General features: G+C 38.4%; 1 protein-coding gene across 6 annotated transcripts in view; it reads right to left on the bottom strand.

Annotated features, from left to right (window-relative positions):
• The window catches only part of TP53BP1 (tumor protein p53 binding protein 1), a 70649-nt gene that overhangs the window by 43317 nt on the left and 12179 nt on the right, over positions 1–15153 (bottom strand). For 5 of the 6 annotated variants that reach the window (XM_036844211.1, XM_036844215.1, XM_036844216.1 and 2 more), the window contains exons 9-12: positions 13984–14113; positions 13090–13184; positions 10283–10488; positions 612–1938 (exon numbers count right to left, since the gene is read on the bottom strand). In XM_036844211.1, coding sequence (XP_036700106.1) covers positions 612–1938; positions 10283–10488; positions 13090–13184; positions 13984–14113 — 1758 coding nt within the window. The remainder of the gene's footprint in view (positions 1–611; positions 1939–10282; positions 10489–13089; positions 13185–13983; positions 14114–15153) is intronic. The other variant, XM_036844212.1, reaches the window with a different exon arrangement.

Raw genomic sequence — 15153 nt, 5'->3', positions numbered from 1 at the left:
GATCCCACATGCCACGGAGCAGCTGGGCCCGTGAGCCACAATTGCTGAGCCTGCGCGTCTGCAGTCTGTGCTTCTCAACAGGAGAGGCCGCGATGGTGAGAGGCCCCCGCTCGCCGCAACTAGAGAAAGCCCTCGCACAGAAACGAAGACCCAACACAGCCATAAATAAATAAATAAATAAACCCAAAGTTTAAAAAAAAAAAAGCTCCTGGCGAAAAAGTAGATACCTAGCAAACATTTAAAAAAAAAAAAAGAAAGATCCCTGTACTACAAAGCCACTGTCAAAATATAAAAATATGGAACAAGGTTGGAACCTAAGTAGAAAATACCAGATTGGTACAATTTCTAAATACTTAGAAACTTCATGTTGATTACTCCTGAGTTATAAAGCTGATAAAAACCTCAACTGATCTCTGATTCTAAAAATAATTACAGCTACAAAAGAAAAATACAACCCCAAATTTTAAATATCCCAACTATTATTGGTTGCTCATAAACATAAATCCAAGTTAATTTTCAGCCCTGATGTAATAAGCATGTGGTTCTCTCCTACCTTCCATTCCAAATTATAACTTGGCTGGAAACACAGAACAATTTGTAATCACACTTACCACTAGAGCTTTCACAGAAGCTTTGTGAGGCATGGGCAGAGGCTTTCTCCAGTTGCTGGGCCCCTACACCTGAGTCCAGCTGCTTTGTATTAGCCATTTTTGAGTCTTCCCTTAATGTGCTAACTGTTGTCTCTTTTGGTTGGGTCTGCTGCATTTCCTGGTCAGGTCCTGGAGCATCATCTGTTCTCACTAAAGTCAAGGGAGGCTGCGAAGAGTCTGCCTCTACAGGTTCTTTTTCTGCAGTCACTGATTTCAGATCTCCTTCATGTTCTACACTCTTTTCTTCTTGGGTATCTGCTCTATTCTCAGCACACGGTTCTATTTCTGGAGCATCATCCTCCCACAACTGAGAATCTGAGCATTTTTCCACTACCTCTAAAGGTTCAGAAGAAACATCAACTCTGGGAGATGGTTCCTTCACATCTACAATGACAACACTTGAGTCCTCTGAAGTAGCTTCTTCCCATGCTTCCTGATCCTTATGTTCCAATTCTTGGTCAAGTACTGGAAGCTTTTGGGGGGAATCAATATTAATCACACTGGTTTCAACTTCCATAGCTTCCTGGCATTCCTGTTTGGGGACTTCCTTTGGAAGACCCAGCCCCTGGGACTGAGTTTCAGTCAGAGAAAGGTGCAATGCAACACTCTCCATATTTTCTTCTTTGGGCTCCTCTCCTTGACTTTCACAAGGAGTCTCAGGGATTTCTTCCACTTCAGACCCTGAAGACCCCTCCTCTGGATGATGTTCTTTAATTTCTATAGCTTCCTCCTGATCTAACACACTAGAGAGTGCCTCAGATCGAGTAGCTGGAGAGGGAACTGCCTGACTACCTGAATCGCAAGTGAGATCAATACAAACGTCTTCCGCCACAGTCTCTTCTCTGCCTTTGCAACCATCAGCTAAAATACTAATGTCGTCTCTGCTTTCTGTGTTAACCCCCTTTGTTTTATCATCATTCTGATTCAGTTCTACTTGGCCATCTTGTGCTGGATTAATCAGGATACTATCATTTTCAGCAAGAACAAGTTTAGAATTGAGAACTGGAGACATGGGTTCAGTATCCTCAATCTGTGTGTTTTCTCCATCTTCATCAATCCTGTGAGAACTCAAGCTTTCTATCTTTGGGGACTGACTATACTCACTTGTAGAAAGCATCAACTTACAAGAATCCCCTGTCAAAGAAAGCCCAAGATCCTCAGAGGAATTCTTTGGTTCAGTCTCTGAAGTTTTAGAATACTCAACAGTCAAAGATGAACTATGCAAACCTCTATCCTTCTTCTCATCATTTGATTGTTCTTCCAAACTTGGAGATGGAATGAAAATGTCCTAGGGAAGAACAAAAAGACACAAATAATCATTTTGTCATAATCGTATTTCTTTTATATCTAATCCTTCAATTCTAAAATTTCTAAATCAACTACACAAGAATTTTAAAACTCTACGGCCATAATCACCAGTCTTTTCATCAACACAAGTCACTGTTTAATGCTCTTCTTGTGAATCATTGATCTAGAATAAGCACAATCCAAACAAAAACCTAAAGTTATTAACTTAGGTAGGAAGACACTTAAATTTAACTGTACATCACTACTAAAATCATGTCATACACTTTATGATGGGCCCTCAATTATACAGGAATCACGTGAACATATGCCTACACAGTCCACTTCAGTTCTCACAAAGTGGGAATATATACAGGCATAACTCAGAGATACTGCAGGTTCAGTTCCAGACCACCACAATACAGCACGTCACACAAATTTTTAGGTTTCCCAGTGTACATAAAAGTTATGTTTACATTATAGTCTATTAAGTGTGCAATAGCATTATGTCTTTAAAAGATGTACATACCTTAATTAAAAAATACTTCATTGCTAAAAAAATGCTAAATGTCATCCAATAATGCTGGATTGCCACAAACCTTCTATTTGTAAAAAACAAATTATCTGCAAAGCATAATAAAGCAAAGTGCAATAAAATGAGGTATGCCTGTCCTTATTTCACATCCCACTATTTCAAAATACGCTAGCATTCATAAAGATGTTAAAATTGAAAGTTTACAATAATATTAGTCAACAGATACCACTACATACCAACAAGGAAGGCTGAAGGTAGTAAGACTACATCCTGTTGGTGAGGATGTGAAACAACTACAACTGTCATACACTGCTGGTGGCAATGCAAAAGCTAGAGCCACTTTGGAAAACAGTTTGGTACTATCTTCTAAAGCTAAACATACATTAATATTACCATATGACTCAGAAATTGTACTTGTAGGTATTAACCCAAGAGAAATAAAATCATATGTCCACACAAAGATGTAGTATGCAAATGTTCACAGCAGTATTATTCATAATAGCCCAAAACTAGAAGCAACCCAAATGTTCATCAATTGGTGAATAAATAAATTGTGGATATCTATATTACAGAATACTACTCAACAATAAGAAGGATTAAAATATGAAAACTTGCCAGAATATGAATGAATCTCAAAAATATGCTAGGCTAAAGAACTCAAACACAAAACACTATACACTTTTGATTCCAATTATATGAAATTTTTTTTTTTAATTTTTGGCTGTGTTGGGTCTTCGTTGCTGCACACGGGCTTTCTCTAGTTGCAGAGAGCAGGGGCTACTCTTCGTTGCGGTGCATGGGCTTCTCATTTCAGTGGCTTCTCTTGTTGCGGAGCACGGGGTCTAGGCACACGGGCTTCAATAGTTGTGGCTCGCAGGCTCTAAAGCGCAGGCTCAGTAGCTGTGGCACACGGGCTTAGTTGTTCCGCAGCATGTGGGATCTTCCTGGACGAGGGATCGAACCTGTGTCCCCTGCACTGGCAGGCAGATTCTTATCTACTGTGCCACCAGGGAAGACCTATATGAAATTCTTGAAAAAATAAAACTATAGTGACAGAAGGCAGATGAATGCCTGCCTAGGGTAGAAGAGTGGATGGGGGCGTGGGGAGGAGGGATCAACTGCAAAGGATTATGAAGAAACTTTTTAGGGTGAGGAAACTGTTTTGTACTTTGATGGTGATGGTGGTTATACATTTGTATACAACTACCAAAATTCATCCAACTATACACTTAAAATGGCATTCTTATTTTATGTAAATAATACCTTAAAAAAAAGAAAATAACCCAAAGCTTAAATATGTTTTTATGTAAGAATTTACATTTAATGTGTTATTTTGCCTAACATAAATGCTATAACACTCTAGACATAGCTGGTAAGGCATTCATTTCCTATTTTTAAGGGAATGAGGAATCAAAATAGGTTGCCAAACATTCTGTATATTCTATAACTTCTGGTATTTCAATGTCTGGTGTTACTGTTTACACTTTCAGATTATAAAAATAGTCATAAATTTCAATCTGCTCATATACTCTGAGGCATGACTGAGTATAAATTGGTTCAACACTTCTAATGGCAATTTGGCAATACACAACAACAGCCTTGAAATTTTATATACCCTTTAGCCCAATAATTCCAGTTCCAGGAAATTATCTGATGAAAATACACTGGGATTTAGCTACAGTGCTTGCTGTTCAGTACTAAAATTATTACTTAGAAAAGGAAATAATATAAAATATCTTAAATATCCACTGATAGGAGATTCATTTAAAAATTATGATACACCTAAATGATGGAATACTTTGTAATTACACAAAATTGTAGACGAATATTAAAGAATATAGAAAAACATTCAGGCTATGCATTAAATAGAAAAGTTTTTAGTTAAAAAAGTATATGAATATATATTTTATTGTGGTCTACACATTTTTATATAATTTTCAAGTTTTTTTAAGTTAATAAATATATACCATTAAAAAGTTATGAAACATAAAACAAAAAAGTTACAAGCAATTAGTTGAGACAGGATAATTGATGATCTTATTTTCACTTATCTGTATATTATACACACTCTACAAGAAAAATGTATTTATTTTTCTTGTTGGAAAAAATAAGTCATTTTACAAAGGCTTATAGTTAAGACATTGCTAATAAAATTATAAATACCTTTTTAAAAGTCAAACTCATAAAATAATCACTTTAAAGTGAATATTTACAATGTGCAACCACCACCTCTATCTACTTTGAAAACATTTTCATCACTTCAAAAGGAAACCTCACGGACTTCCCTGGTGGCATGGTTAAGAATCCGCCTGCCGGGCATATACCCTGAGAAAACCATAATTCAAAAAGAGTCATGTACCAAAATGTTCATTGCAGCTCTATTTACAATAGCCAGGACATGGAAGCAACCTAAGTGTCCATCATCGGATGAATAGATAAAGAAGATGTGGCACATATATACAATGGAATATTACTCAGCCATAAAAAGTAATGAAATGGAGGTATTTGTAGTGAGGTGGATGGAGTTAGAGTCTGTCATACAGAGTGAAGTAAGTCAGAAAGAGAAAAACAAATACAGTATGCTAACACATATATATGGAATCTAAGGAAAAAAAAAAAAAAAAAGGTCATGAAGAACCTAATGGAAAGATGGAGATAAAGACACAGACCTACTAGAGAATGGACTTGAGGATATGGGGAGGGGGAGGGGTAAAATGTGACAGGGTGAGAGAGTGGCATGGAGATATATACACTACCAAATGTAATATAGATAGCTAGCGGGAAGCAGCCGCATAGCACAGGGAGATCAGCTCGGTGCTTTGTGACCACCTAGAGGGGTGGGATAGGGAGGGTGGGAGGGAGGGAGATGCAAGAGGGAAGAGATATGGGAACATATGTATATGTATAACTGATTCACTTTGTTATAAAGCAGAAACTAACACACCATTGTAAAGCAATTATACTCCAATAAAGATGTTTAAAAAAAAAAAAAGAATCCACCTGCCAATGCAGGGGACACGGGTTCGAGCCCTGGTCCGGGAAGATCCACATGCTGCGGAGCAGCTAAGCCCGTGCGCCACAACTACTGAGCCTGTGCTCTAGAGCCCGTGAGCCACAACTACTGAGTCCGCGTGCTGCAACTACTGAAGCCCGCGTGCCTAGAGCCCGTGCTCCGCAACAAGAGAAGCCACTGCAATGAGAAGCCCACACACCACAAGAAAGTGTAGCCCCCGCTCACCACAACTAGAGAAAGCTCGTGCGCAGCAACGAAGACCCAATGCAACCAAAAATAAAATAAATTAAATAAATTTAAAAAAAAAAAACAGGAAAGGAAACCTCATATCCATTAAGCAGTTGTCCACATTCTGAATACGTTTTAAGTGTTATCAAAGTAAATACTTATGTGATATCTTTCACAGAATTTTTTCAATATATGTATAATTTCAGTCAGCAAAGTAAAACTTCAGGGGCTAACCAGCCTATCAATAAGCTGTACTTCTTAAGACTGCCTGGATCTAGCCTCCAAGTGTCTGGCCCCTGATAATCCACAGCGTTGAGGCTCCGTGAAGGCCTAGTCAGAATAACGAAGTTAAGTGAAAAAAACCACCTCAGGGCTCTGGATAAAGACTGATGAAGAACTGTCAAGACTTCGCTCAATGAGTCAACCAGTCTAGATTCAACAGACCTAAATCCATAGTATCCAACCAGTCAAAAACTGGTCTCACACACACAGAGTTTAAGAGCCACTCATACAATCATCTATAATCTGACTTGTCATCCCCAAATTAATATGTGTATCAAGAATGAGAAAGTGTTAAATATCAAACTATTTTCTACTAATCCTCTCCTCAGCCCTCACATCCTGGTGAAGCGTCAAAGAGGCTATGAAATTAACAAATATATTAGGAAAAAAAAGAAAGAAATACATGGGGCTTCCCTGGTGGCACAGTGGTTAAGAATCCGCCTGCCAATGCAGGAGACACGCGTTCAAGCCCTGGTCTGGGAAAATCTCACATGCCTCAGAGCAACTAAACCCGTGTGCCACAACTACTGAGCCTGCACTCTAGAGCCCACGAGCCATAACTACTGAGCCCACGCGCCCAGAGCCCGTGCTCTGCAACAAGAGAAGCCACTGCAGTGAGAAGCCCACACACCGCAACCAAGAGTAGCTCCCGCTTGCCACAACTAGAGAAAGCCCACACGCAGCAACAAAGACCCAACGCAGCCAAAAATTAATAAATAGATATTACAACATCAAAATTAGGTTCATTTGGACTTCCATAACCAATTTACAGAAGAAATAACAGATGTGCAAAGGTGAGTCATTAAGACTAACATGTAAGGAGTTTGATACATAATATAAAAAGCATGGAACTTCCAAATAAAAACAGTGGATTTAATACACACATTTTTTTTTAACTCTCTTCCAAAATCCCACTAAGCAATGGTAAAGGGATTTTTTTTAAAAATGCATTTTCAAGAAAAAGAGAACAGGGACTTCCCTGGTGGCGCAGTGGTTAAGAATCTGCCTGCCAATGCAGGGGACACGGGTTCGAGCCCTGGTCCAGGAAGATCCCACATGCTGCGCAGCAACTAAGCCCGCGCACCACAACTACTGAGCCCGCGCTCTAGAGCCCACGAGCCACACTACTGAAGCCCGCGAGCCTATAGCCCGTGCTCCCCAACAAGAGAAGCCACCGCAATGAGAAGCTTGCGCACCGCAAAGAAGAGTAGCCCCTGCTCACCGCAACTAGAGAAAGCCCGCGCGCAGCAACTAAGACCCAACGCAGCCATAAATAAATAAATAAATAAATTTATTAAAAAAAAAAAAAAAAGAAAAAGAGAACAAAGAACAGATAACCACAATAAAATTTTGGAAGAGTGGTCATCTATCTAGCAGACTAGTGAAAACTGAATTCCTCAGACAGCAGTGGAGAAAGCTAAGTAACCCAAATTACACCTCAGAACTACCATGTCCCAAAAAAGATTCAGCACTTGGCAATAGCCCAAGTAACTCTGGAAGTGGTGATGAGGGTAGTGCTAAAAACAGGAGGAGGACTGGCTGGAAATCTATTTAAGAAGCAGTTTAATCCCCAGATTCGCTCTTCCTGACCCTCCTCTGCCCTGGACAGGGTAAAACAGAGCATCCCTGAACTGGAGGAAAAGAGGCACAGTTATCAGAAAGTACCAGACTGAAAAGAGGGAGATTAAATGAAAATTTACATATTGAATGGAACCTGCACCTGCCTCTCAACACCCCCAGTCCTCTTCCATCATAGACTTCTAAAGCAATGGCAGACAGGAGGGAGCCTGAACAAGACAAGATAAATCAAGATACTGACATGAGGGGACCCCAAAAATGGCCCTGCAGATCACACTACAGTAAATTCCAGACACATGAAGCACCAACTACCAATTCAGAACTTCTAATCAGTTTTCTGGGATTTCACTCTTAAAGCAGTCAGACAATCAAGGATTATTATCAGACTCTTGAGGAAAGCCTCTTTAAAAGTCAAACATCAAAACTAACAAAACTGGACTTCCCTGGTGGCGCAGTGGTTAAGAATCTGCCTGCCAATGCAGAGGACGTGGGTTCGAGCCCTGGTCCGGGAAGATCCCACATGCCACGGAGCAGCTAAGCCCGTGCGCCACAGCTACTGAGCCTGCACTCTGGAGCCTGCGAGCCACAACGACTGAGCCCGCGAGCCACAACTGCTGAAGTCCACGCGCCTGGAGCCCGTGCTCCGCAACAAGAGAAGCCACAGCAATGAGAAGCCCGCGCACCGCGACGAAGAGTGGCCCCCGCTCTCTGCAGCTAGAGAAAGCCCGCGTGCAGCGACGTAGACCCAACACAGCCAAAAGTAAATAAATAAATAAATAAGTAAATAAATGTTTAAAAAAAAAAAAAAAACTAACTAAAATCTATTTGAAGAAATAGTGACTATTGCAGGGAGAAAACTTCTCAAAAACTATTATTAATATCATGAAGGAGATAAGATAGTATACCCATTGAATGACAAAATGCTATTTTTTTTAAAAAGGGAGAACATTCAAGGAAAAAAAAAAAAGAGTATAGAAATGAAAAACCCAAGAGTAGAAATTAATGTCTCAGAGAAAGTTAAAAAATGGTTGAAACTGGCAGTTGCACTCCTAATTATATACAAGAGAAATAAAAATACACATCTGCGCAAAACTTGTGCACAAATGTACACAGCATTATTTATAATAACCAAGAAGGGGAAACAACCCAAATGTCCATCAACTGATAAACGGATGAATAAAACGTGGTATGTACATACACAGTATTATTCAGAATAAAAAGGAATGAAGTTCTGATACATGTCAAAACGTGGATGAACTGTGGAAACATTACAGTAAAGAAACCAGTCACAAAAGACTACATATTGTATAATTCCACTTATGTGAAATGCCCAGAACAGGCAAATCCGTAGAGACACAAAGTAGATTAGTGATTGACTAGGGCTGGGGGTGGGGGAAATGGGAGTGACTGTTAATAAGCATGGGGTCTTTTGTTGGGGGTAGAGGGGGAGCATGATGAAAATGTTCTAAAATTAGACTCTGGTGAATAACTATACAACTTTGTGAATACACTAAAAGCCACTAGATTATACACTTTAAAAGGGTGAACAACACGATGCATGAATTATATCTCAATAAAGTCAGGGTTTTTTTTAAGTTTTAAAAAAAAATAGTTGAGGAAATCATCCAGAAAGTTAAACAAAAGGAGAGAGAGATGGAAAGTAGGACACAAAATAATAAAATTACAAGACTATTCTAGGAGTATGAATATCCAAACAATAGGTATTCCATTAAGAAAAAAAAAAAAGAACAAAGGGGAAGAAATTAAATAATTAAATGTCCCTGAACTGAAGGGCTTGAGTTTCTAGATTGAGAGGGCTTACCAACACAATGAAGAAAAACAGACCTATGCCAAGGGTCTGGAAGTTTCAGAACACTGGGGATAAAAAGAAAAATCTACAAGATTCCAGTAAGGAAAAAAAACAGCTCACATATTAAAGATCAAAATCAAACTGGCCACACTTCTCAACAGCAACACTGGAAGTCTGAAGATGGTAGAGCGATGCTTTCAAAAGTTTAAAGGAAAATTATTTCCAACCTAAAATTCTATACTCCTACAAACTATGAATCATGTATGAGAGTACAAAGTATGCTACTAAAGAATGTCCTCCATCAAAATGAGGGAGTAAACCAAGCAAGAAGACACAGAGCCCAAGAGGAATCCAACACAAAGACAGGTAAGGACAATCTCCAAAGACAATGAAAGGGAGGTGACAGTTCTATACCAGGAATAGAAGGTAATAGCACAGATTAGAACTCAGGAGGCTCCAAAAGTGGTTTCTCCAAAATGAAGAAGTTTGAGGTCCCTGAACATCTTGAAAGGAGATTTTGACAACTGGTGGAAAGCCTAGGGTTGATCTAGTGAGAAGTTCATGCGTTAAGGTAGAATAATGATTAATGCCCCCTTTCAATTTCAAAGCAACATTTTTAAGAAGTTAAAGACATAGTACAAATTATACTCCAATAAAGATGTTAAAAAAAAAAGACACAGTACAAAATTCAAACATAAAAAGTACATCAAGATGTTAGATGACCCTGGAAATGTTTTAAAACTAGATTCTGATAACAGCTGCACAATTCTGTAAATTTACTAAAATATCACTAAACTATACACTTAAAATGGGTGAGTTTTATGGTTTGTAAATTATACCTCAATACAGTTGTTTAAAAAAAAAAGATGTTAGGAGGAAAAAACTTTTTCTATGGTACTCACATGAGAAAACTCAGGCTGGGATGGAACAGGAAGTGACCCAGGAGTGAAGACTGGTGTGCTCTGAGATACCGGTGTTGAGGCTTGTGGTGATATAGTGGGCTCAGGTGGGAGAGGGGGGTTTTCTATCCCTACTCGTTCATCACCTTGGAGTTTCTTCTGAAAAGACTCTCTCCCTTCAGATAACACTGACATATCCATTGGCTCATCTAGTTTAAAATAGGAAAAACAAATTGAGAAATAAGCACTCATCAATACTATTCATGTTCCAATACCACTAATAACAATTATATTCAGATATTTTCATCCCTAAAAAAAAACAGTGACAATTTTCAGAAAAGCTGATAGGTTAATAGAAGATTGAGTCCTAGGAATCTAGCAACACTTTATTCCCCTGGGGGAGGGAAGTTCACAACTCCTAAAATACTCAGATATAGATTAAAATAGGGTTCATCTAGGGATACCCATCCATCCATATGATAGTAAATTAACTTGGTTCCTCTGAGACCCTTTCCTGATTATAGCTCAGTTTTCACATTTGCATAGGAACGCCCAGATTAATGGCACCTAATTTAACCACAGGCCTTGAAAGGCAGTGAACTTGTTTACCACTCTAAGTAAATATCTACGTATTTATGAACTCATTTTATTTGCATTAACTGCTAAGTGCAGAGAGGTGGATGCCAGGACAAATAGAGAAGAAGGAAAAACAAAAATCTATCAATGACAATCAGCAATGATTTATCAAAGAACAAAGTACAGGACACTAATCCTGAGATAAATTGCTCAGGAGGGAAACATAAACACAAACAAAACACAAAACACTGCTTTTCCTATAGTATCCTACCCACCTGTAGGCTAACAGGATCTTCCTCAGAGCCAGCCTAGCTTGCTAGGTATTTGATTCATCAACCCCTTTTCCCCTATCTTACAACTTGACCCCAAACAGGCTTCCTTTAGACCACTCTCACAAAGTACCTATGCCATTTAGTTTTTGCCTAAAATCCACATTCATGCTACCAGGTACCCGCCCCACCTCCACCTCAATACCTACCCCTGCTGCTTAGCTTGGCCTCAAACGCACACTCCACTGTAATGCTAGGTTCGGGAACTGATGCTATAGGCCTTTATTACACTACCACAGCTGTGTTAAGTATTTTCATTACACCTTTTGATCTTTATTGCTGTGACAAAGCACTTATTAAGGACTGTTCTAAGCACTACATATAAAAAGGCTTTAGGTTAATATTCTTAGACAACAACAACAAAAAAATACAAAAAGCATACACAGTTGCACAGTTATGCACATATTAAGCAAATGCATTAAATCTAAAATATAATTGACAAAGGAAAATACAATGTTACATGAAAAGAAAAGAACACTGAATCATATACATAACATGATCCCACTTGTGTAAACATACTTCTTTATATTTATGCCTAGAAAACACACTGAAAGGAAACACACATATCCAAATACTAATTATATCTGGACTGTGGTATCACAGGTGATTTTTATTTTCTTCTCATTACTTTCCCATATGCTTTCCAAACTTTCTACAGTAAGTACTAATTATGTTTAGAGTCAGGGAGAAAGCATTTTTAATATAATTATTTTTATATATCTTCAGTGTTCACACTACAGATAGAAAAAATGGTTCTAAGGATAAGCCAAACTTAACTTGCATTAACAGTATTTTTTGTAGAATGGATTCACTTTTATTTTTCACTGAAGATATCACTAATCATGTTATGCTTAGAATGATATTAGTCCATTTGGATACCTACATTGATTTTAAGAGAAAATAGCCAGACACAAACTTTGTGACAGAAGAAAGTCTAAGATTAAATTTTGTCATGGGTAAATGAAAACCCATGAGCACAGGCTCTGGAGGCAGCTGCCCAAGTTCAAATCCTGCCTCTATGACTTAGTTGTGAAATCTCTCTGTGCCTCTATTTTCTCATCTGTAAAATGGGGATAAAAGTAACACCTACTTCTTAGGACTGTTGTGCGGATTTAAAAAAAAAACAAACAAAAAAAGAAACAAAGAGAAGAACCTAGAACGAAAGAGAAGCAAAAAGAACAGTGCCTGGCATAAAATAAGTGTTCAATAAATATTAGCTATTGTACCATTATTGATATGTGAAAGAATGAAAAGGAAAAAATCATGGAATTTATTGGAAAAGGCTTTGTAGAAGTAGGAAAAATTTAGAAATATCTTGAATGACTGGATAGGAGACTAGAACAGAGCAAAAGAGGTTTAGATAATGACATAAATTAAGTAAAAAGAAAAACTTTCTTGTGAATAAAGTAATATAAAATCACTAGGTCCTCAAAGGAGGAAGGGAATTAAGTCAAAATTTCTACCACCTGCTCCTAACCACTCTTTGGCTAAAACTGCTTTGATAATAGCAGAAATAACCCACAAAGAACAAAAGAAACAATTTTTGGTTCCCTCTGACCAGTAACATGTTACCAAGCTGCTGGAGACTATTAGGCCAATGGCAATAAAGGTCTTCATTATACTATTGATAATTCATTTGAGTTCAACTTGAACAATTTTCCCTTAAGGGTCTTTTCAAAAATTAAGTTGTCAATACAGAACTCTCAGAAGAATCAGTGCTAGAAAAGCAAAGAACCGAGGAAAGCACTTAACACTAGGCCACTCCCCTGAAGCTTAGACATGAGTCCTAGCGAATAGCTGAGGTCACAGTGTTCTAACATGTAAAGGAACAGTACACTTCACAAGGCAGAAGAAGTGCTGCCCCTCTTCTAACCTGAGATCAACAGACAGATCAAGAGAGCTCACCTTTTCTCCCTTCTTGCTCTGTGGGACTGCTAGGAACGATAAAGGGGGTAGATCGGAAGGCATCAGGGGAAGGAGCAACAAGGTCTGAGGAATTCCTTTATACAAAGAGAGAGCCACAGGTTATTTTACCACAGCTACAGCTTCGCACTTGCTTTCTACTTCTTAACAGCAAAAATATCTATAACTCATTCAAGTACTTATTAGTGTTTCTCTCAAACAGCTAACCAAGGTTGGTAGAAGAGCCATGAACAATACTTCAATAACTATTTCTCACACCAGACATATCCAAAATTAGAATTAAAAAAAAAAAAAAAAAAGATTAAGGGAAAAGCCATATGATTACAAGAGAAAGTAAATGACCAGACACAAGGACATCATGACTGAAAAGCAGGATGAGATAGTGCTAAAAAAATTAATTCATCTGCAGATTTGAGACAAATATTTACTCCATTTTTTGCCTATTATGAGAAAGATCATGCACATTCTTATTAAAAAAAAAAAAAAAGCAACCTCTTTGCCCCAACACGGATAAAGAAATCCAACTACTGTCAACTCTAGCATAACCTCTTCTGCACCCCTATGCCATTAAATGGGAAGAACTGCTAGCCAAATGGAGCAGCAGGCAGCTTGTTTTGGACGCGTAAGTCTCTAAATAACTGGGCAGTTTCTTTCCTGGTGAAACCTTCAGGCTACAATTTTAAAATCTCCAAATGGGAAAGCAGATCTACCTGCCTTCGATAATTCCACTAAGTTCTTATTCCCCAAAATTCTTAAGCCTAGAGTTTACTTTTCAGTTTCAAAAGACTTCTGGACTACCAACTTTAGCTCTTTCAACCTTAGCCTAAAACCATCAGGCACATGTTTCCTTGAAAGGGTTATTTTAGGCTTACTTACGTGGAAAGACTCTCCTGAACAAGAGACCTCTGACCAGAGAGCTGCAGGAGGTGCAAAGTGGTGGCAGGTGTGGAAGCCAAAGAACACCCACCTTCCTCCCTTGAAGGAGTAGAGCAACCATCAGACGCTACTGAGAAAAAAAAAAATTCTAGTTGCATTTACTTCTCATATTGACATTACTGAACTGTCAAAAAAACAAAAGACACTCAGTAGTACAAAAAGCGTAATATTCATATCCACCCATGTTCCAAGAGGGCAGAAACTGTTTTCTAACTGCAGTACAATTAGTGGAATGCCACGCTAACACAAATCTTGAGTGACCACTAAACAACCTCTCCCTAATGAATTATGGGTTTCTTTTATAAAGAATTGACAAAAAGAACTCCTTAGTCCTTTCTGTCATGATCAAAGCCTGGAGAAGAAAAGCCAGGACGCTTAAGCCTCTCCTTGGCTGCTCTTCTTTCTTGTGAAGTTTCTATTATAAGACAGCAAGCGGAAAAAAAAAAAAAAAAAGACAGCAAGCGAGCCCTTTATTCCAAGGTCTACCTAAGGTGAAGTAAAGCTTATGCCATGATGCAGATGGGAGAAGTCAAAATGATGCGCATGACACCTGATGATATGAATGCAGCAATTTTCATGATTAGAACCTGGGCTCCTCAAAAGACAGGAAAAATATTAAAGCGTAAGTAAAAGGATATATGAGCAGCCATTACTGATTTATACTATGAAGAGGCTCCTGTTGGTCCCTTCTCCCTAGCAACAAATGGAATATCAGCTGTATTAACTGCAAGAATAAAGAAATTTCTTAAGTACAACCTTGTGGCTTTAATGAGAGACCAGAAAAGGTTTCTTGGTGATGCTCTGTATGTCCCGCACACATTCACAGCACAGTACAGGAGTATAACCTTCTCTTCCTCCCTACTTACAACCAATACATCATATTTTGCTGATTGTTACTGACGCTTTCTGGCTCTGTGAGGCTGCAGCATGGGGCACTGGTGGGGGTTAATGAAAGGTGAAACAAATACCATTCTAGTCTTCTAAAGGTATTATGTTCTTTCTGCTGGACCATAACTTCCTATTTGTGGCAGAGGAACTAATAAACAGATGAATAAGTAGACTGTTACCCAGGTGAACATGAAAATCTTCATTTAATTATCATGATATTTA

This window comes from Balaenoptera musculus, chromosome 2, assembly GCF_009873245.2.
Source record: "Balaenoptera musculus isolate JJ_BM4_2016_0621 chromosome 2, mBalMus1.pri.v3, whole genome shotgun sequence".
Classification (NCBI taxonomy): domain Eukaryota; kingdom Metazoa; phylum Chordata; class Mammalia; order Artiodactyla; family Balaenopteridae; genus Balaenoptera; species Balaenoptera musculus.
The sequence above is the reverse complement of the archived record's forward strand: the minus strand, read 5'-3'. Positions and strand labels throughout refer to the sequence as shown.